General features: G+C 50.7%; 5 protein-coding genes across 5 annotated transcripts; 2 read left to right on the top strand and 3 right to left on the bottom strand.

The window, feature by feature from the left end:
• Positions 1-133: 133 nt before the first annotated feature.
• Positions 134-2,557, bottom strand: STEHIDRAFT_65485 (alcohol oxidase; the record flags this gene model as incomplete). Its single annotated transcript, XM_007308672.1, has 11 exons — positions 134-223; positions 307-635; positions 699-771; positions 829-1,238; positions 1,294-1,482; positions 1,563-1,580; positions 1,642-1,825; positions 1,906-2,012; positions 2,080-2,176; positions 2,231-2,294; positions 2,361-2,557. The coding sequence occupies 11 exons, from the start codon at positions 2,555-2,557 to the stop codon at positions 134-136; spliced, it is 1,758 nt and encodes a 585-aa protein (XP_007308734.1).
• An 855-nt stretch (positions 2,558-3,412) lies between these two features.
• On the bottom strand, positions 3,413-4,579 carry STEHIDRAFT_149645 (uncharacterized protein). The gene is made up of 2 exons (XM_007308796.1): positions 4,156-4,579; positions 3,413-3,997 (listed from the first exon to the last, which is right to left on the bottom strand). Exons 1-2 carry the CDS (start codon positions 4,455-4,457, stop codon positions 3,787-3,789), a joined length of 513 nt encoding a protein of 170 aa, XP_007308858.1. The 5' UTR covers positions 4,458-4,579; the 3' UTR covers positions 3,413-3,786.
• A 2,493-nt stretch (positions 4,580-7,072) lies between these two features.
• Positions 7,073-12,988, top strand: STEHIDRAFT_65512 (uncharacterized protein; the record flags this gene model as incomplete). Its single annotated transcript, XM_007308676.1, has 23 exons — positions 7,073-7,375; positions 7,501-7,662; positions 7,714-7,794; positions 7,850-8,007; positions 8,069-8,215; positions 8,284-8,903; positions 8,956-9,122; positions 9,224-9,292; positions 9,370-9,561; positions 9,734-9,872; positions 9,938-10,122; positions 10,183-10,368; positions 10,450-10,647; positions 10,737-11,138; positions 11,211-11,403; positions 11,457-11,535; positions 11,591-11,732; positions 11,797-11,952; positions 12,024-12,170; positions 12,227-12,374; positions 12,429-12,566; positions 12,621-12,750; positions 12,814-12,988. 23 exons carry the CDS (start codon positions 7,073-7,075, stop codon positions 12,986-12,988), a joined length of 4,317 nt encoding a protein of 1,438 aa, XP_007308738.1.
• Positions 12,989-13,642: 654 nt separating this feature from the next.
• On the top strand, positions 13,643-15,074 carry STEHIDRAFT_161235 (uncharacterized protein; the record flags this gene model as incomplete). The annotated part of the gene is made up of 3 exons (XM_007308795.1): positions 13,643-14,311; positions 14,378-14,572; positions 14,625-15,074. 3 exons carry the CDS (start codon positions 13,643-13,645, stop codon positions 15,072-15,074), a joined length of 1,314 nt encoding a protein of 437 aa, XP_007308857.1.
• A 193-nt stretch (positions 15,075-15,267) lies between these two features.
• Positions 15,268-18,765, bottom strand: STEHIDRAFT_65702 (ATP-dependent DNA helicase; the record flags this gene model as incomplete). The annotated part of the gene is made up of 15 exons (XM_007308686.1): positions 15,268-15,542; positions 15,702-16,035; positions 16,109-16,430; positions 16,515-16,575; positions 16,641-16,782; positions 16,908-16,960; positions 17,028-17,178; positions 17,262-17,434; positions 17,511-17,650; positions 17,711-17,765; positions 17,823-17,892; positions 17,962-18,113; positions 18,169-18,288; positions 18,353-18,405; positions 18,668-18,765. 15 exons carry the CDS (start codon positions 18,763-18,765, stop codon positions 15,268-15,270), a joined length of 2,199 nt encoding a protein of 732 aa, XP_007308748.1.
• Between the last annotated feature and the right edge of the window lie 1,104 nt (positions 18,766-19,869).

Raw genomic sequence — 19,869 nt, 5'->3', positions numbered from 1 at the left:
GGATGTTCTGATCACTTGGGAGACCACTTCGGGACAATCATCCTAATGTTTGGATAGTGAACGACATATGGATAACTTCGTAGACAATCGCAAGGAAAGAGAAAAATAATGTCCTCAAAAAGGCCGAGCGGCTTCACAATCCATACTCGGCCTTCACAATATCAGCCGCTCTCTCCGCGACGGCATAAATCGGACCAGAAGTATGAGCAGCTGGTAGCCTCGGCTAGGGTACACCGAGAAAAAAGGAGCATCGTCAGTAGATTGTAGTAAGTACTATGCGCCACATTCATAAGTGAAACCACTCACGATAACACTACCGTCGACGATCCTCAATCCGTTCACTCCCTTGACTTTCAAGTTCACATCGACAACCCCAAACTCACCCATCGCCGCCGTCGCCACAGGATGGAAGAAACTGACCCCGTTCTCTCTGATGTACGCATCCAACTCATCGTCGGTCTCGGCAGTGTTCAGGGCTTCTAGGAAGTATCCATCCCAGGCTTGCGCAGCGATAAAGCGGCGGGAGGATCGGATTCCCTCGCGAAGAAAAGCTAAGTCGACAGGCTCAGAGAGTAGATTAGGGTTGATGAGTGGGGTCGAGAAGGGGTCTGAGGAGTTGATAGTTATAGATCCACCTGCAGTCAAAGTAGAACGACTGTCAGTGAAATGAGCGGAGAAAACGGATCAGAAAGACATACGAGAGGCAGGGGAGACCATGCCAACAGGAAAATTGAAGTAATTTCCATCAGTGGTGACACTGGATAGTCCATTCTACCCAACGAAGCATCTTAGCCGCTAAGACTGAGACGAACCAAGTTCGTCACCTACCTGGAACAAAAATTCGTAATGCGCTGTTATGTTCCCCGCCGCTGGATCGCCGTACGTACTCCACAACGTTGAGTTCTCAGGGACTCTTAACCACGCAGCATGATTCTCGCTTGTGTCTACCATAATTCCCGTCTTATTCCGCGTCCACTGCTCCACCAACTCATCCTCTAGCGTCTGATTCCGAAGGACAGTGTCGAAGGTTAAGGTGGAGTTCACGCGCCATGTGGACGAGACACCAACGTGATCCGTGAGATTCTGGCCTACGGCAGGGAGGTCGACTAGTGTCGGAATATCGAGGGAAGATAGGAGGGTGGAGTCTCCGATGCCAGAGTACATGAGAATAACGGGAGTGTTCACAGAACCGGCAGAGAGGATGACTTCCTTGTTGGCAGTGAGGTTATGCATGTCCCCTGATCAGGAGGTGAGCGCGGGGCTAGAGAAGAAAAATACCAAGGGAGAACTTACCATTGGTATTATCTCTAAACTCGATAGTGGTGAAGCTCATGGTACCATTCGAACCCCCGGTCGTATCCAGAACACGACTGATCTGAGAGTTGAGGAGAACGTCGAGATTTGAGCGAGCTAGCACCTCCGCGGTGAGATATGCTTTGGAGCTGGAACGAACGCCACGATCGATCAGTGCTTGGACCCATCCTAGAAACAAGACACGACGGGTCAATTGAATGTTGGGCAAGCAGCAAAGGGGACGAGATTATGGCGAGACGAGACCATACCGATACCCAGATGTTCACCTATAGGAACCGCATCAATAGATTCTCTTTACATTTCTGATGTAGTGAGCAGTCAACGTACCAGAGTTCCAGTCTATCCTGAATGGAAACTCAGTGAGCTCCTGCGTGGTCTCCATGACCTTCCCGTCGATAGCCCGACTCGCACCGGGAACACTAACGCCGATAAAACCGTCGAAGCCATGGAACGCTGGGTCAAACTGTCCAGAAACGTTATGGCCATCTACGGGGAAATTGAATTTTTCGCTCTGTATGTCATGAGATAAGTGAGTCGATAAACAAATTTCACCACTGGCATTTAGCAACGGAAAGAGGGGTATGATATTACCTTCATAAAGTAAGGAAGCATAGCGTCCCAACCCCAAGACTCATCTCCCGAGATCTGAGCCCAGGTATCGATATTCTGAAATGTTCCGCGGGTATAAACAAGACAGTCTGCGTAGGGAGTATAATAATACTGCTTGATTCGCTGGCCTGCAAGCGAACAGACAGATATACTCACTGACAGCTGTGGATCCACCCAGACCAATACCGCGTGGAAAGGGCAAGATCCTTCCATTCATATTATCCTGAGCTGTGGTGTTGAATCCCCAATCCCACTACAACGACGTAAGCGTGTTGATCCAGAAATGACAAAATTGAAGAAAACATACTTGAGTCTGCGGCGTGAGCCGAGTGCACAAGAGTGGAACATCAAGAGTGATATTTCCGTCATTCCTGTACGACATATAGATAGTTCCGGCATGAACAGTACCACAAGGAGTATGTCAGGAGAAGACTCACGCGCCGCCAGCCTCCACCAACAAAACCGAAACGTTCGTCTCCGTCAAGCGGTTCGCCATAGCAGCTCCCCCAGCTCCAGCACCAACGATGACAAAGTCGTACTGTGTAGTGCCTACACTCTCGGCATAACTGTTGAAGATCTTTCCCAGCACAGACCCCAAGAGGAAACATAAGATAAAGGCAAAATCGACGATCATATTCGCAGCGGCGAGTGTATGCGGAACTGCAGAAGATGATTATTCCGATGAACCTTCGACACTCTGCCCATACGCTGACTCCTGAGGCCTTTATATTCGTTGACCCACAAGCCTCGAACTTCGATACCCACGCCGTGCAGATGCTCGCCCATAGTCTTCTGACAGTGTCAGAAGTTGACACCGAGCTCGTCTCAGAATAGATGAACAGGGGCCAGTACGTTATCTGCGTCTTCTTTGTCATCAAGAGGAGAAAGTGTACATAGGCTGACTGGAGAAAGGTCCGGGAACGCACTCCCCACGAGTAGCCGGACTGAGATTTACGGACAAAAGGAACGTTCGTGTACGAACCTTCGACGCAGAATACCCAAGACGGGGCGAAGACAGCAGTGTGCAGCACACGACTGAAGAGTAAGTGTCACGAGGGTCAAAAGATGGATGCGGTAGACAATCTCGAACAACGAAGCAGAACTGGCTTGAGCCTGCGAGTAAAAGCTTAATTGTTCTCAGAGGACATCGAAAAGAAATGAGGTATGGGTAGACGTTACAGTCCTTGATGGTTGTGAAGTTGTAGCAGTGAATCGTGACGGACCAGAGCAATTAATATTGGCGCCCGGCGAACTTGAGAACTCCCACGAGCCCATAATTGGACGCCACAAGGTTAACTCATTGCAAGTCCAATGGGACGCCACTGTGGAAAGGCAACGTTGTGTTCCTCAAAGAGTTGACATCAATACCCGATTTTGTGCGCCGACTATGTCTATTATTCGCCCTTGGACTGTAATATTTGTGCGCACCGTAGTTGAATTAACTGGCCCAGTTGCTCCATCATCCGTGCATAGAACAGATACGAAAAGGGCGATTTTATATCACATCAAGCCGATACGTGCTAAACCAAGATAAATATCGTAATAGAGTTATACTGCTACAAAGAGAAGAAACGAAGACGGGGAAGAATACAAAGGATAAGTTATGTATGTGCGGTAAAAGAAAAGCGAAACATATACAAGTTGAACTAATACTGCGTGGACCACTGCTATCGTATACGCATATATCCCCGTGGCGAGCCTCGACTACGCCGCGACGTCGACTTGGATAATATATGTACATCATCTCCGCACGAGCAACTGCCAAAATCACCACTGCCGTCGCAACCGAACATATCACCAACACGCCAAAAATAGTCCGATATCGACACACCCCAACCACCCACAAACAACCATCCACACTACCTACCAAGTATTCGCATGACGTGGCACCATCGGCCTCTTCAATGCCGATTTCTGTGGTACTTTTGGTATTAGCCTATGCTGCATATCGATCTTGGTCCCGTCTTCGTTCATCCATCCCTGACCGACTTCGGGATAGAAGTGTAGGTCGCGGGGGTATTCTTCGCCTGGCATGGGTGGTTTGTAGGAGCCTGAGTTGGTCCAGAGCTGGTCACTAGAGAAGAGTGGGAAGATACAAGTCAGCAAGAGGGCGAAGGCAAAACAGGGGGGCGAAGGCAAAACAGGGGGGCGAAGGGGATACGAGGGCGAAGAGAAGGAGATGTGCGTGGGATGGTGGAAGGAACGGGAAGGGAGGGAGAGGAATAGACGTACCCTCGGCGATTGAACCACCCTTTTCTTCGTTCTTCGAGCGGGACAGGCGATGGACAAACGAGGTTATGATCCCACCTCACATTCCTCGTCGATATTGACATCAACCTCGGCCTCCCACTCGAGTTATTCGAGACTGGGACAGGATTTGCTCGGGGGTCCTGGGGAGATGTCCGTGGCGAAGGAGGAGGAGGCGGACGAGTATCGACAGAGTTACGGCGAGAGACAAAGGCTGCGTCTGGTGGTGATCGCGACGCAGGAGGGGAAACGGAGAAGGAATCTCGCCGGGGGCGTTGAGATGGCATAGGAACGCTGGAGGCAGAGGAGGGAAAGTAGGAACCGTTGGTGCCTGGCGGTGAGGATGAGAGTCCGGGCGGTCTTCGGTTGTACGAAGAGTCAGAAGCAGTGTAATGAGTAGGGGAAGTAGACATAACGGTCTCGCGTGGTGGAGAGTAAGAGGTAGAAGGTTCATGAAGGTTAGAGTACATGGGAGAGGAGGGTCGAGGAGGATGGGGGTCGGAGGATTGATGGTGGTGAGGAGGGAAAGAATTTTGGCGGGGACTGCCTGGGGAGTCAGAACGATAGGAGCCTCCATTCGCGGTGCTGCTGTCGCTTTCTGAATCCGATACAGAACCTGGGAACAAAGGAAGATCAAATCAGTAGATGCGGGACAATAGAGTCTGAAGGAACTTACCGTCAGGAAGGGGAATGCCGATAGGCGAAGAGCCGCCCATATGGGCCTCAATAAGTGCAGAGAGGTGGTTGTCGTGGGTAGGAGAGCCACTGTCTGAAACATCTAAGACAGTAGGTGGAGGGGAAAGCGTGCTTCCAAGTGTCTCTAGACTACTGCTGGCGAGAGCCGGCGAGTGGTCAATGGTGAAGGATAGATCAGAAACCGAGTCCGGGTCAGGCTGACGTTTCGGAGGCTGGTCCGAAAGGGAGAAAAGGTCTGACTTGGACGAGATGGACGGTTCATAGACGAAGGTGTTTCGGGTGGCACTGGGAACTATGGCAAATGATTGATTCTTCCGTTCGCGAGAGTCTTGAGATCCGTGCATGGACTTTTCCCGAGAGTCCATGTCACCAGGTCCGAGATCAAATTTTCCGGAACCGTAGTAGGCGTTGGAAGAAGACTTGGGAGCCTCGAAGATACGGCGCGAGAGTCCTTTTGGGATACCGAAGAAGTAAGCCTAGAGGGGGGATAATGAGCTTCGGAAGAATGAACGATGAGAGTGGTTGCGAGGGTAGGCTTACCATTGCAGACCTGCCGCAAGAGAATGTTGACGATGACGAGCAGAGGGAAAAGTGCAAAAAGTGGATGGCGCTGAAGCACAACAGGATAGAGACGAAATCGAAGGGTATTTATGAGTTTGCGGAGGGTTCCTCCGCCATTGACGAAATGACATGTCTTGATGCATGCGCCTGCGAGATAGTGTTCGACATGCAGGTATGGTGAGGCATGATCGGAATGGTTGGGAATGACCCTTCCGTGCGTAAAGTATGTGACGTTGGAGCGCGTGCGAATGGCTGGCATGAATGGGCAGTGGATCATGGCATGCTGGAAGGCAGGAGCTACATCAACCGCAACCAGATGTAAGGCAACAAGTGGCCGAGCCCCACGCCCTAGTGGGGAAGAAGCAAAGGCGAGAAAGCCGCTTGTAGCATGACTCGATCTAAAAGCTTCGGAGTTGTAAGTCAGTAGAGGCGGCCAGCCTTCCTTGGAATGCCGTGGGCTATTCTAAGACTGCAGTAGTATGATCGGCGAGTGAAGAGGAACGACAATGCTGAGTGGCAGGCGCTTCAGAGCTTTCCAGACTTAGAATCTCCTCCTCCATGTACAAAAGACAGGGAAATCAGTATATATTCAAAGGTATGCAAAGCGTACATGCATATGATGGCGCTCGGGAAGATGAACGTTTCGTGACGGTTCGTCCATATGTCCCTCAAGGAACCTTTCAATTGATCCACCAAGCAGCGAAATCATGTCGAGCAATCTACGTCACTGTGATACAGTTCCTGGAGAGTATCGCTATACCCACATACCTCGGCTCTTTACTCGACGTTGTTGCCAGAATTCAAGCGCAAACCGAGAAATCGGGGGACGGAACTTCCGGAAGGCTGAGAGCGCCACTCACCTCTAACGATCGTCGAACCAATATGCCTTTCAAGCATATGCGATGATTCCAAGATATAAATTCTTATCCAAGAGCTTCGGGATAGTGAGCAAACAGAGGCGGGGTAATAGCGCAGTCGTCGAACGTCGTGGACGTGGAGCTCCGAGGGCAAGCCATATCGTCGGTGCCCGAATAGTTTTGAAGGCCGCGCGCGCTGAGTTTGAATCACATGTCGCACGCACTGCGTGGCGTTGTGTTTTGCGCTTGTCTTCCCTTCCTCCGCCATCATCACATTCGACCATTGCTCAACTCGTTGAATTCGAACCCACAATTTCTGTGTCGGAAGAGACGACTGTTTCTAGTGATTTGAGGTGTAAGAGGGTCAGAAACTCGTCTTGATTTCAGGGCTTGGAATAAGAGGTATGTTCCCGACGATTTTGTGTATCTCTGATGATTTGGATGGGTACAACGCGAGGCCGTCCTTCAGTCTGCCAGGTTAACTTAAGGGCATGACTCCCATACCATAGCTTGTATAAGCTCATGCAATTTTGAGGTTTCTAATGAAGTCTCATCTACAACTGTCACGGAGGCGGCTCAGTCGCGTGCATGGCTTGTGAGTGGTGCCCTATGTTGGCCAATGTCAGAGTCGCAGACATAGAATGGTTCGCAATGAAACATCTCAGAGCGTTATGGAAGTCAGGATCATGCTCGAATACAACGCCACGCACCCCCTCGTCTAATTTCCCCTTCTACCCATCCGCACATCTATACTCACCTTGCTGACCCTGGTATATAGGTTGACGCTCATGCATGCATTACGCCAAGATATCTTATCCCCAAGTGGTGTAGAGTTCGTGACATGTTTGAAGTTGACTCCATCCACCGTCAAACCGAAACCTGACAGCCAGAAGGCCCTCCCTCTGTTCAACTTGGTCGTTGCACGTTCTAACCTCCTTCGTATACTTGAGGTCAGGGAGGTCCCTACTTTAAGGCCAATTCACCTGGACGATGAAAGGGAGCGTCGGGGTAATGTGAGGAAGGGGACGGAACCGGTTGAAGGAGAGGTCGAGATGGACGAGCAAGGGGAGGGTTACGTCAACATGGGCGCTGTAAAGGTGATTTGGATAGCTCACTCATGTCCTTTGCACAGAGCAATACAACTACTTTGTCCACCATCTGAACCTAAAACTTCGTCGGAACTGACGCTGATTGCGCTACTGTTCGTTATCTTCAGTCAACCGCATCCAATGGGGCGCCTCGCCCAACTGTTCTCCGCTTTTACTTTGTGCGAGATTATCGTCTTCATGGAACTGTCACCGGACTGGAGACTGTGCGCATCATGTCTTCGTTGGAAGATGAAATGGACAGACTTCTGGTCTCTTTCAAGGATGCAAAGGTCTGTCTAAGCTTGTCGCATCACAGAGTCTATCTAACGCTTAGGTTGTAGATTGCCCTCCTTGAGTGGTCGACTGATACTCACAGTCTCTCAACGGTCTCGATCCACACTTACGAACGTGCACCTCAACTGGTGAGCAAAGCTTCTGGTCGGCAACGTTCTCGATCTCAACCGACATTACGTGTAGCTATCTCTGGATTCCAACATGTTCACAGCGCAGCTGCGAACAGACCCATTGTCGCAATGCGCGGCCTTATCTCTGCCGAAGGATGCCTTCGCCATTCTGCCATTCTACCAGACTCAGGTCGATCTCGACGTCATGGATCAAGACCAAACTAGAGCTAGGTAAGTCCGTGAACTTAATCTGTTAATGTTGCGTCGAGTCTCACTCAATGAATGGGTATAGGGATGTACCTTACTCGCCCAGCTTCATTCTGGATCTTGCCGCGGAGGTCGATGAACGAATCCGGAACGTGGTCGATTTTGTCTTTCTTCCCGGCTTCAGCCATCCTACGGTCGCCGTTCTATTCCAGGCTCAACAGACATGGACAGGGTAACGGTCAAGCCCTCTTTCTACATGCCTTCGAATTTGCTGACTTTTGTGGGAAACCGTCTTTCTAGTCGCTTGAAGGAATATAAAGACACAATGAGACTGTTCATATTCACTCTCAATGTCGTCACTCGAAGCTACCCCATCATCACTTCCGTCGAAGGTCTTCCTTACGATTGCCTCTCCGTCGTTCCTTGTCCAGCGGCATTAGGAGGCGTGGTCGTCCTCACCAGTAACTCTGTCATACACATCGATCAGGCCTCTCGTCGTGTAGCACTCGCAGTGAATGGATGGATGCCTCGCGTGAGCGACATGCCTGTCACCGCCCTTGCCCAAGGAGACCAGGGCCGTCTCGAACTGGAGGGATCTCGAATGACGTTCGTCGACGACAAAACCCTGTTCATCGTGCTGAAGGATGGGACCATCCATCCTGTCGAATTTTTCGTGGATGGGAAAGTCGTATCGAAGCTGTCCATATCGCCGCCTCTGGCCCAGACGACGACACCGTCGGTTATCAGGAAGATTACGAATGAACACTTTTTCGTGGGGAGTACCGCTGGTCCCTCTGCTTTGCTGAAAGTTTCCGGTGTAGAAGAGGACATACAGGATGACGTCGAGGAAATAGACGGGAAGACGGCGCCCGCGGCCGTGGTTGACTCTGTCGATGGGATGGATATAGACGATGACGACGGTGAGCCTAGTTCTATTCTTAATCTAAAAACCACTTCTTATTAGACTGCCAGATCTGTACGGGTCGTCGAAGGCCGACCCTACGCCCACCGCAAATGGGAATGCTGTCGAAACCACCTCTACCACGAGGAAACGCACAGTCATACATCTATCTTTGTGCGACTCGTTGCCCGCCCATGGCCCTATATCAGATATGACCTTCTCCATGACCAAGAACGGGGTGAGATTTCCCTCCCCTCCCCTCTTACCTTTCCCCATCCTTGCCTCTCAGCCTTTTCATTTCCATGCCGTGTGGTCGCTCATATCTACCCGCGGCTTTAGGATCGAGCTGTCCCAGAGCTTGTCGCAGCTACGGGCTCAGGTCTGCTCGGTGGCTTCACTTTATTCCAGGTAGGCACATCACGTCACACTCGCTCTGGCGAAATACCGGTACAGAGACCGACTCACTAATCCGTCACCGTACGCAGCGCGACCTTCCCATCCGCACGAAACGAAAACTGCATGCTATCGGTGGCGCGCGGGGCGTGTGGTCTTTGCCCGTACGACAAGCCGTCAGGGTTAACGGTGTGTCGTACCAGACTCCCCAGAACCCGCTTCGGTCAGACAACGATACCATCATTATCAGCACTGACGCAACTCCCAGTCCTGGAATCTCACGGGTGAGTGGCCGTCGTACCCACGCCCCACACCTTTCTCCCAGCCCTCTTCGTCTCAAACCTCCAACGATCAACGATCGAAAGGAGACGAGATCGCGAGATCAAGTTTTCTTTTCCGGGGTAAAAAGACTTACAAGGGTTTCTGCTTTGTTTTGGACCATGCCCGTGTGCCCAGATCGCCACTCGGTCGTCCAAGACGGACCTCAATATTACCACGCGTATCCCAGGTGTGACTACGGTTGGAGCCGCACCCTTCTTCCAGGGCACAGCGATCCTGCACGTGCTGAGCAACGCTATTCGGGTGCTTGAGCCAGGTGATTTTTGCTCACGATCACAAGTTTTTCGACGAGTGTGGCCCTAACCTCCTTACTACTTCCAGACGGCTCGGAACGGCAGCCCATCAAAGACATGGATGGAAATAACTATAGAGCCAAGATCAAGAATTGTAGTATTTGTGACCCGTACGTCTTCGTGCTCCGGGAGGACGAGACCATAGGGCTGTTCATTGGCGAAACGGAGCGAGGCAAAATTCGACGGAAGGACATGTCACCAATGGGAGACAAGGTGAGCTAAGCTTGTATCTATCTCCTTTCGGCCCCAAATTAAGTCCTGCCCACCACACAGACCTCGAGATACATCGCCGGATGTTTCTTTTCCGATACCACCGGCACATTCCAGGCGCATGTTAACAGCAGTCTCAACGGGTCCAACACGACAAAGCAAAACGCCACATCCACGCTTCAGTCTGTGATGAATGCGGGGCAGAAGACTCAATGGCTACTGCTCGTTCGACCGCAGGGTGTGATGGAAGTCAGTGCTTTCTGCCGAGATCCAACCTGAATCTGAGCGTATCGGTCGTTCGGAACTAACACAATGTACTTTTCTTCGTAGATCTGGACTCTACCAAAGTTGACCCTTGTATTCTCGACGACGGCATTGGCGACGCTCCAGCCCCTCCTCGTCGACTCACTGGACCCACCAGCACTATCATCGCTCCCTCAAGATCAACCCCGAAAACCTCAGGAGTTAGACATCGACCAAATTTTAGTCGCACCTCTAGGCGAAACTTCTCCGCGTCCTCACCTCTTTGTAAGTAAAGATTGCTGCTCAGCTGATAGAACAATCGTTATCACCTGTTCAATGCGGTTGACTTGTCTGCTCACTCCCATGCATGATAGGTGCTGCTTCGGTCAGGCCAATTAGCCATCTACGAGGCGGTGTCTTTCGAGCTACCCACAGGCGACCCTGAGCCTGCCTCTCGACCCTCGATTCTCCCCGTGAAGCTCGTGAAAGTCCTGTCTAGAGCGTTTGATATCCAGCACCCGGACGAACAGCCCCAGGAGAAGTCTGTCCTCGCGGAACTGAAGAAAATACAGCGGTTGTTCATCCCGTTCGTTACGTCGCCTGCGCCAGAAAAGACATTCACGGGCGTGTTTTTCACGGGTGACAGGCCATGTTGGATTTTGGGGACGGACAAGGGAGGTATCAGGGTGCATTCTTCGGGGCACGCGGTCGTGCATTCGTTCACGCCGTGTTCGCTCTGGGACTCTAAAGGCGACTTTTTGTTGTATACTGACGAGGTACGTTTTCCAGCTACGAAGAATGCCAAAATGATGCCAACTCTTTTCGCGCATGTTTTTCTCATGGTATAGGGACCATGTTTACTTGAGTGGATGCCGGACGTACAGCTGCATACAGAGTTGCCCTCGAGATTTATGCCACGTTCTAGAGCATATACAAATGTGGTCTTTGATCCTTTCACGTGTCTCATCGTAGGAGCGGCGAGCTTGAAGGCGCAATTCACCTCTTTCGACGAGGACGGAAATCAGACCTGGGAGCCTGATGGTATGCCCAGCGAACTTATTTGTTCATCTTTGCCCGCCTAATTCCAATTTTAGCGCCGAATATCTCATATCCCACGACCGATTGCTCCACTTTGGAACTGATTACGCCTGATGCTTGGCTAACAATGGACGGGTACGCCTCTAGCTATTCTCACCTTTAGCACCTGCTTGACGAGAGTATCCTACAGATATGAATTTGCATCCAACGAAATAGTCAATGCTGTCGAATGTGTCATGCTCGAAACTCAAAGCACAGATTCGGGCCAGAAGAGTTTCATCGCTGTCGGTACAACCATCAATCGAGGCGAGGATCTCGCAGTCAAGGGAGCGGTATGTCATCGTTTGTTTTTTTATAGCATGCCCACTTCTGAAGCCATGTTTTCTCGTACCTTAGACCTACATCTTCGAGATCGTCGAGGTCGTACCTGATCCATCCTTCGGAGTCAAGCGTTGGTTCAAGCTGCGAATGCGGTGTCGAGATGACGCCAAAGGTCCAGTCACTGCTTTATGCGGCATGGATGGATATCTCGTTTCATCGATGGGTCAAAAGGTGTGTACTGATCGTTGATTATTTTGAATGAACCCGGTGTTTGTGAAGCACTAACGATCATCTTCGCGTAGATATTTGTTCGCGCGTTGGATCTGGACGAGCGGTTGGTCGGCGTTGCATTCTTGGATGTGGGGGTATACGTGACGTCGTTGCGCGCTTTGAAGAACCTGTTGATCATCTCGGATGCAGTCAAGAGTGTTTGGTTTGTCGCTTTCCAGGTATGTTTATCGCCTGTCACAAGGTTTTCAGGATATTCATTTAGTTATGTTCGCAGGAGGATCCTTACAAGTTAACGGTGCTGGCGAAAGATGCACAGCAAGTCTGCTTTACTTCGGCAGACTTTTTCTTCGCCAACCAACAGCTGTCCATCGTAACTTGTGACGAGGAAGGTATACTTCGGATGTATCACTACAATCCGCATGGTAAATCTAGCATCGCCAACCGACGAACACATCGCTGACGATTGTCGCACCCAGATCCCGAATCGAAAAATGGCCAGCGCCTTCTCTGCCATGCAGAGTTCCATGGCCAAATAGAGTATCGGAGTTCGCTCACCATCGCTAGGCGGACGAAGGGCCCAGATACGGAGATACCGCAAGCTAAACTTATTTGTGGTAAGCGTCACTCCAGATTGCGCCTCAGGATGTGGTGTTGACATGTCATGACAGGGTCGCCGGATGGATCATTGAGTGCATTGGTACCAGTCGAGGAAGCGGCCTTCAAGCGATTGCACCTCCTACAAGGACAGCTCACACGAAACGTCCAACATACAGCAGCTCTGAACCCTCGAGCCTTCCGGTACGTCGAATTCCGCTGTCGGCCACCATTGTCCTCTTGATTACTCATCTTGCTTCCCATCAGGGCTGTGCGAAATGAATATGTTTCTAAAACTCTACACAAGGGCTTCTTGGATGGGCTTCTTCTCAGATCGTTTGAGGATCTCCCTGTGTCGAGACAGATTGAGATCACACGGCAAATAGGGACAGAGCGAAGGCTTGTATTGAAGGATTGGGTGGCTTTAGGTGGCCCGTGGTGATCATCTTCCTTTGTCGGTGACTGCTATTGTACATTATGCTTTTCAGCTACTTTTCGAGAGCAATACACGCCCCTGTCGAAAAGTTGACCACTGTGGAACTTGCATTCTGTGATGATTGCAACGTTGCGGGCTGACGTAATAAACTGTAGGGCCACAGTGGCGAGATGTTTGGTCTTGTTAGGATCCGAGGCCTTCAACCTCAACACCAACTTGACACCAACCTCATCAATCTCTCTCCTTTCGTTTGTGCCGTCTTCACGAAACACTATCGGCAGCATTGGTCCTGGGCATCGAGCTTGGCGCTATCTGTAGACAAAGGGTCAGTAACGCGGTCGCTATACTACTGGCAGCTTCGACGCTTTAGCCCTTGACATACCGACACACATTCGATTTATAACATAGTGAACTCTGTCGAAGTACTGGTTCCACTGTACCATTACGCATTCTAAGAGGCCAGTCATTGTTAGTATTACCTACTTGGACACAAGCCGGATTCTTCGTTCGCGTTGCAATTGTTCACTATCGGCGTTTCCTTCCCACGTTACGTCAACACGCGTTTGTGTCAGTCCTTTGTTCTCCCGCGGCCATAAAGGTTTCTTCAATCCCCCCAAGTCCCTTGCCTCCCTCCCCTCAGAACCTGCAGCGACCTCCACCATGGTCTTCTTCACCGACCTCTCCACTGAGATCATGCTCAGCATCTTTACTACACTCAAAAAGGACGTTGAAAGCGGTCCCTATGACGAACGATACAAAGTCCTAAACACCCTCTCTCTCGTTTGCAAACGCTTTAATGACGTCGCCAACTTCGAGATCTACCGCACATACACACTCGCTCTTCGACCAGGCAGTCATCGCGCACTATACGGTGAGAGACCCAACCGACATCGTAAGGACTGGGAGGACACGACCTGGGACCCGAAACGCATCGCTGCACGTCTTCAGCATTTTAAAGCTGTCGCACACTGCGTTCGACTTCTCATCATCATCGATCATGAAGTACGCGATCCATGGACCCGAGCGGATCAAATGCATCTAAAGCCACATGCGTTTCCTGCGGAGGTCATGCCTGCGATGATGGAAGCTTTGGAGCGCGCGACTCGCGTCGTCACGCTCAAAATCGTGGCCAACAACACTGGCACGACTTACTGGCGAACGCGGTTCCCTCCAGAGCTTTGGAAGTGGATGCAGACGCAGAAACCGAACGATGGTATACACTTCCATGGCAATTTCGAATTTAGCCGGTGTGTCGAGTTGGGGCCTATCCGTGATGTTGAGGAATTGACCGTCAGTTACTACGATGAGCATACCGAATGTCTGCTTCAGGTACGAATTTAGCTCACAACTCATCTATGTATGTTGAACCTTCTTAAACCCTTGATTCTTCGTCAGCTTGTCCCCGATGCTCTTTATTTTACTCTCGAATTTATCAAGCCGATGCCGTTCAAGCTACCTCCTAATACTTTATACATTCATCTGGTCATAATGCATATTGCGAAGTTCCCCGACAATTTCATCGACCTCAGGTCCTTTCAAAAGGCTCAACTTACGGTTGACTTTCCGATGACACATGGCAAGCGAGAAATTGTGCGCATTGTTGTCTTCGATCCTCGATTTCTCAATTAACTTATTCTTTCAGTGGCAATGGCTCGATATCAAGAAACATCTTCCTCGTGTTATGGCGGACGATCTTTCCACCTACGACGTCAAGTATAACTGGGAGAAAGAGGTCCTTGTGACTCGTCCCTTTCCGAAACCTGAGGGTCCCAGACCATGGAAACCTGAGAATCAGGATCACGCCGAGGAGCCTACTCCCTGGGAGGAAGAAAAGATCGCCGAGGCCAAGATGGAAGATCGCATAGACGAGGTGCTGGAGTATAAGAAGTTGCTGGGGCATTATCACCCTACGATTTCGGGTATACCTCTGAATTTGCCGGAAAGGTATGAAATCCAGCGGGAGTTAGAGGAAGAGGACGAGGGGGCACAGGAAGCTGAAGGGGAACAGGAAGTTGAAGGGGAACAGGAAGTCGAGGGGGAACAAGAAGTCGAGGGGGAGGGGGATGATGCGATGGATGAGGAAGATGACTAACAGAGCTATAGGTTACAAAAGAGTACACAGACGAAGAGTCGAGCAGAACGTACTAATGACCGAAAAATGCTGCCGTATTCGAAACCTGTCCATAAGGATAACATTGTATCTGGTACACGCGCAATACCACGCCCAACATACGAAGTGTTCGAGTCTTGAATGGTAGTGACAAAATTAAAGGGTGAACATTATTCTAGTCCGAAGAAATTTCTATCACGTCTGATTGTCCAGCACGCGAATGGTTTGCCTTTTTGCTTCCACCTCCGGAAGGCCGTCCCTTTGACTGGTGACCAGTCCCCTTCATATCATACGCCCAGTCATCCTCCCCACTCACATACTCCACTTCATCGTCACTAGGATCTTCGAAGTCGAACCCTATGGGTCTCCTTGTGTTAGTGTTCTCTTTTCGACGCGCTCGCGACGTACGAGGAGTCTCCTGCACTTCGTCATCCGCGTCGTCCACGATGTCTTCTGCCTCCGAAACGACAACCCCTCGCCGCAGTGGGTTTCGGTTCCTGGACGGTCGCGGTGTCCGGGCACTGGGACCTTCTCCAGAATCCTCAAGCACGAAGTCTTCATGGCCGTCAACCTCCATAGCATCTTCCATCATCACTCCATCATCTTCACCTTCATCCTCATCCCCTTCGTCTTCCCCATCCATTTCTATCTGCTTCCTCTTCACCCCCCGACCGGCTTTGGCGGTCTTCGAAGAAGTGGGAACATCCTTGCCGGACGCGTTAGTCCCCGACTTCCTCGACTTCCTCTTCTTCTTCACCTCCTTCAAGACGCCCATATTGATACGTTCTCCCCGCCCATTCTCGATGTCCGTCCTGGATAGCCTCGTTATCGGATACGCTTTGGGGCCAGTGGTGAGGTAGATGTTTGTTCGGTAAGCGGTTTGGACGTAGGCCTCTTTGAGATAGCCTCTCACGACGAGGGTCATCACAAGTGCTTCCGTCTCCTGTGATGGCGGTGGTGGCCCAACAATCGATATCAGCACAGCGCTAAACACATCGAGCAATTCGGAGACGCACCTTCTCTGACATTTCGACTTTATCGACACCGCCACTACCACCCACGGCGGACACTGAATCCACTCTCACTTTCTTCGCCTTTGATCCCGCGCCACCCAATCCCCTAGCCGCCTCTACCAACTCATTCATCGTAGCTTTGACTTTAGACCCGTCCAACGCTTTCATCTTTTGAAGAACTCGCCAGGCATCCAGAGTGACGTCTTTGTTCTCGACTGTGGAAGGATCACGAGTGCAGTTGTCGCAGTGGCCGCAGGGTGTGAGGGAGTCTTTGCTGTCTTGCGTCCATGAGTTGACTGCTACGTATTCGATTGAGGAGAAGTAGCTGGATGGGAAGCATGACATCGATGTGATTAGCGGAACCGCGTAAATATTGTGGCTTTGGCCGGTTTTCAATCGAAAGGCGTACCGAATGAACTGGATCTTGCGACATTCGAGAACATCTTGGGCAAATTGGACCATACCATGAACTGTAGGGTGGAAATGCTATTAGGCTCGCTATAGATAATGAGCGAAGTGTGGCCACGGTGCGTACTTTTCTCCACACCGCCGATCTCGTTCGTGTAGACCCCAGTCAAGCGAAAAGCATCCTGTGCTCTATAAAACAGGACGCATTCGGCATCATCGCCGTCTCTTCCTGCGCGTCCAGACTCCTGGTAGTAGTTCTCTAGTGATTTCTACGAGTGGTGAATATCAGTGGCGACGAAAAACGCATACGCGCAAGAAACCCTCACCGGTAACTAGATGAAGGTGATCTGGTTAGCATGTTTGGCGTAGGGTCCGACGGGCGTGTAGAGCATACCGAATGATGCAACACAAATCGAACATCAGCTTTATCGATACCAAGACCGAATGCTGTTTGACCAGTCGTGGTCAGTATCAGGAAAGACTATGAGGATAAATTATCTGATAATGAACTAACCGATAGTCGCAGCAACGACCTTGACCTTCCCAGCCCTCCACGCCTCGTGCAGTCCTTCCTTCTGGGGTTCGGGGATGGAAGCATGATACACGCCACACTTGACCTTTCCTTTACTTCCCTCCTGCACGCCTTTCGCGACATCTTCGGCATCCTACAGTACGGTGAGACAGAGTGAGACACGAGATATATCGCAGACAAGGACAACGATAGCCCAATGACCTGAGAGAGACTTACCTTCTGCGTCAAACAGTAGATGATTCCCGTCTTTCCTGGATGTTCCTCTTCTATGTACTGTATAATCTGCTCAATAAATGCTTTTGCAGATTTGGGCTTCGGCAGGACTTTATAATGCAGGTTCTTGCGGTACAGCGGACTCGTCAGGTAAACGGTACCATCGGCGTTGGCCTCTGTTCGTTGAAGATCGTGTCATATCGAGGATCAGCATCAGAGGGAAACTATCTGAGATTTAGGGCCGTGACTTACGCTTGAAATCAGTTACGCGGTTGAGACGGAGAATCTTGAGGACGTCTTTGAGAACGTTTGGGGGGCATGTGGCGGAGAGGGCCAGGATGGGCACATTGGGAAAGAGCTGGCGAAGCTTTGAGAGCGCCTTATAATCGGGTCTGTAGTAGTTGTCGACTGAGTGCAGCGCTCGAATAACATCTGAAGAAACCGAAATGCACCTGAAATCGTGTCCCAGCTGAGACACGCAGTGGGCCTCGTCGATAACAATCCTGGCTGTGTTTGGCCACAGTCAGTATATATGCCACATGCGAGAAGAACGGAGATGCGCACGAAGCCGGTTTCTCTCCGCAAGGGTCTCGATAATCGCTAATAACGTCTTACTTTTCGCTACTTTCTCAGGCTACTGGTTCGGTCCCAGTCGTCAGCAGGAGTAGAGGCAAATTGGTTTATATCGACGTTCGAAACGCACCGTAACGTAGCAAAGCTTGATCTCCTTAAACTTTCTCCCTTTCGGGTCGCTACCGCCCTTGACTTTGTTCGGATCCGCAGTGAACTGGAGACACTTGTAGATGTAACTCTGGTCGTCCTTGGAGGTGGAGCCTGTGAGCATGACAGCCTCCACTACGATGTCTGTCAGTAAAAGGTGATGACGTCAAAGAGGATAGAGATGCCGCACCACCGGCTTCCTGAAGATGCATGATCTGGTCTTTGATCAAGGAAAGTAGCGGGGATATGACCAGAGTACATCCGAGCGCAAATAGTGCCGGTAGTTGATATACAATAGACTTTCCGCCACCTGACCCACGTCTAGTCAGATTGTCGTTACGAAGGCTCGTGGATTGAGCGGATAAAAATAGTACCTGTGGGCATGATGCAAACTATGTCGCGGCCGTCAATGTTGGCGTTACAGGCACTGAATGAAAATCATATAGTCAACACCCGTTGGGCAGAAGAAGGTTTCACTCCAAGATTGTCAGTTTAGCAGGCGGCAGCGGCCTGGTGACAACTTAGGACTAGTGAAATCCACACTCTGCAGCGTACAGTTTTCCAAACGAGCCTCGATAAATTCTGGCTCCGATTTCATCGCTATTGCGTATGAGATATGTCTCGCAGCGGGATCTGAAGACGTACTGTACGATGCAGAGAGCGTGACACTCCACCGAGAGACCACTTACGGCTCCTGGACGAGACGGAAGCTCGAGATGTCAAAGACTTTCTTTAGCTGCAGGCGCAATTGTGGAGACCAGTCGAACTCCTCTCGATAGTCCCGCATAACAGCTCTTGCCTTGCCTTTACCGTTCCCATCTTTCAAGTCATGGTGAGTGGGAGGTGCTGCGCGTGTAAGCAATTCTTCTTCTAGTACTTCCACACGAGCAATTTTCTGTTCCAGCAGGGCTTGGAGGATCTCAAGTTCTTGTTCAATCTCGGGAATCTGAAGATGGAGAGCGTCAAGTTCAGCCTCGGGACTGCTGTACTGGCCAGGGTTTTGGTGAGATTTTGAACCGCCTGCTTTGGCAGGAAGAATTTTGCGTTCTGGAGTGCAAACGAAGAAGATGGTTAACATGAGCAATACAGCGGTCAACACGAGTAGTATGGCCGAGTGGCCCTTATGCAAAAGTGATACTGCGCAGATACTTCCTAAGCAAGGCGATGTACGATCTTTCGCGCAGTGAATGTGGATGCCCTCGAGTGAGGTACAGCAATGGTCCATCGCTAACGCCCGTTTTCGGCGAAGCTCTCGTCTGGTGGAGGACGAGAGCATGGATATGATGTGTCAAGCTTACCATTCTACATGAATTATCAGCTTCAATGATCTAATAAGTCTATAAGATAGACTCACAGTAGCTGCACCAGAGAAGTAGTTATCTAGACGATCTTCCATACTCAATCCACAGAACACCGCGACGATTCTGGAAAAACGGTGTGGCGACTCGGATCCGAGTCGAAGTTGCGAGCGAGTTGCGAGGTAGTGATGCCGCGGTAGGCACTCAGGTTTTTGGCCTCGTAACCAGTTGTGCCTTCAACACTTCAGTAGCTTAGCTATTTGAACGCCGGAGATTATAATAGTGTCTTTCACGTACCATCAAGCTCCGATAAGATTAGTAAGGTTGGATTGACACGGACAAGTTTGGCCTCGTAATCCAAGTGCGTGGCTTGCCGCGCGGAGCTCACTTTTTTTCAGGCTCCGACGTCTTCCGTCCGAACCTTGCGCGACCGCCGGCCGTGACTGGTCGACGGCTCACAACAGACCGAAGGCCGACCGTGTGCGTGGTCTGTCAAATCTGTAACCGTTAGCGGGGGTATTCATCGCGTTGCTTGTGGTGGGTGACGAGCTCCATAAGCAAAAACGATGTCTTCACCAGCAGCCTAGTTCGAA

Source organism: Stereum hirsutum, assembly GCF_000264905.1.
Source record: "Stereum hirsutum FP-91666 SS1 unplaced genomic scaffold STEHIscaffold_16, whole genome shotgun sequence".
Taxonomy (NCBI): domain Eukaryota; kingdom Fungi; phylum Basidiomycota; class Agaricomycetes; order Russulales; family Stereaceae; genus Stereum; species Stereum hirsutum.
Note: the sequence above shows the minus strand (reverse complement) of the source record. Positions and strands in the feature narration are given on the sequence as shown.

Bases quoted from the DNA above. Each gene is read 5' to 3' on its own strand.
- STEHIDRAFT_149645 (XM_007308796.1), bottom strand. From the start codon at position 4,457: ATGCCATCTCAACGCCCCCGGCGAGATTCCTTCTCCGTTTCCCCTCCT. The intron at 3,998-4,155 runs GTACGTCTATTC...ACTCTTCTCTAG, and splicing joins GGGTGGTTCAATCGCCGAGG to TGACCAGCTCTGGACCAACT.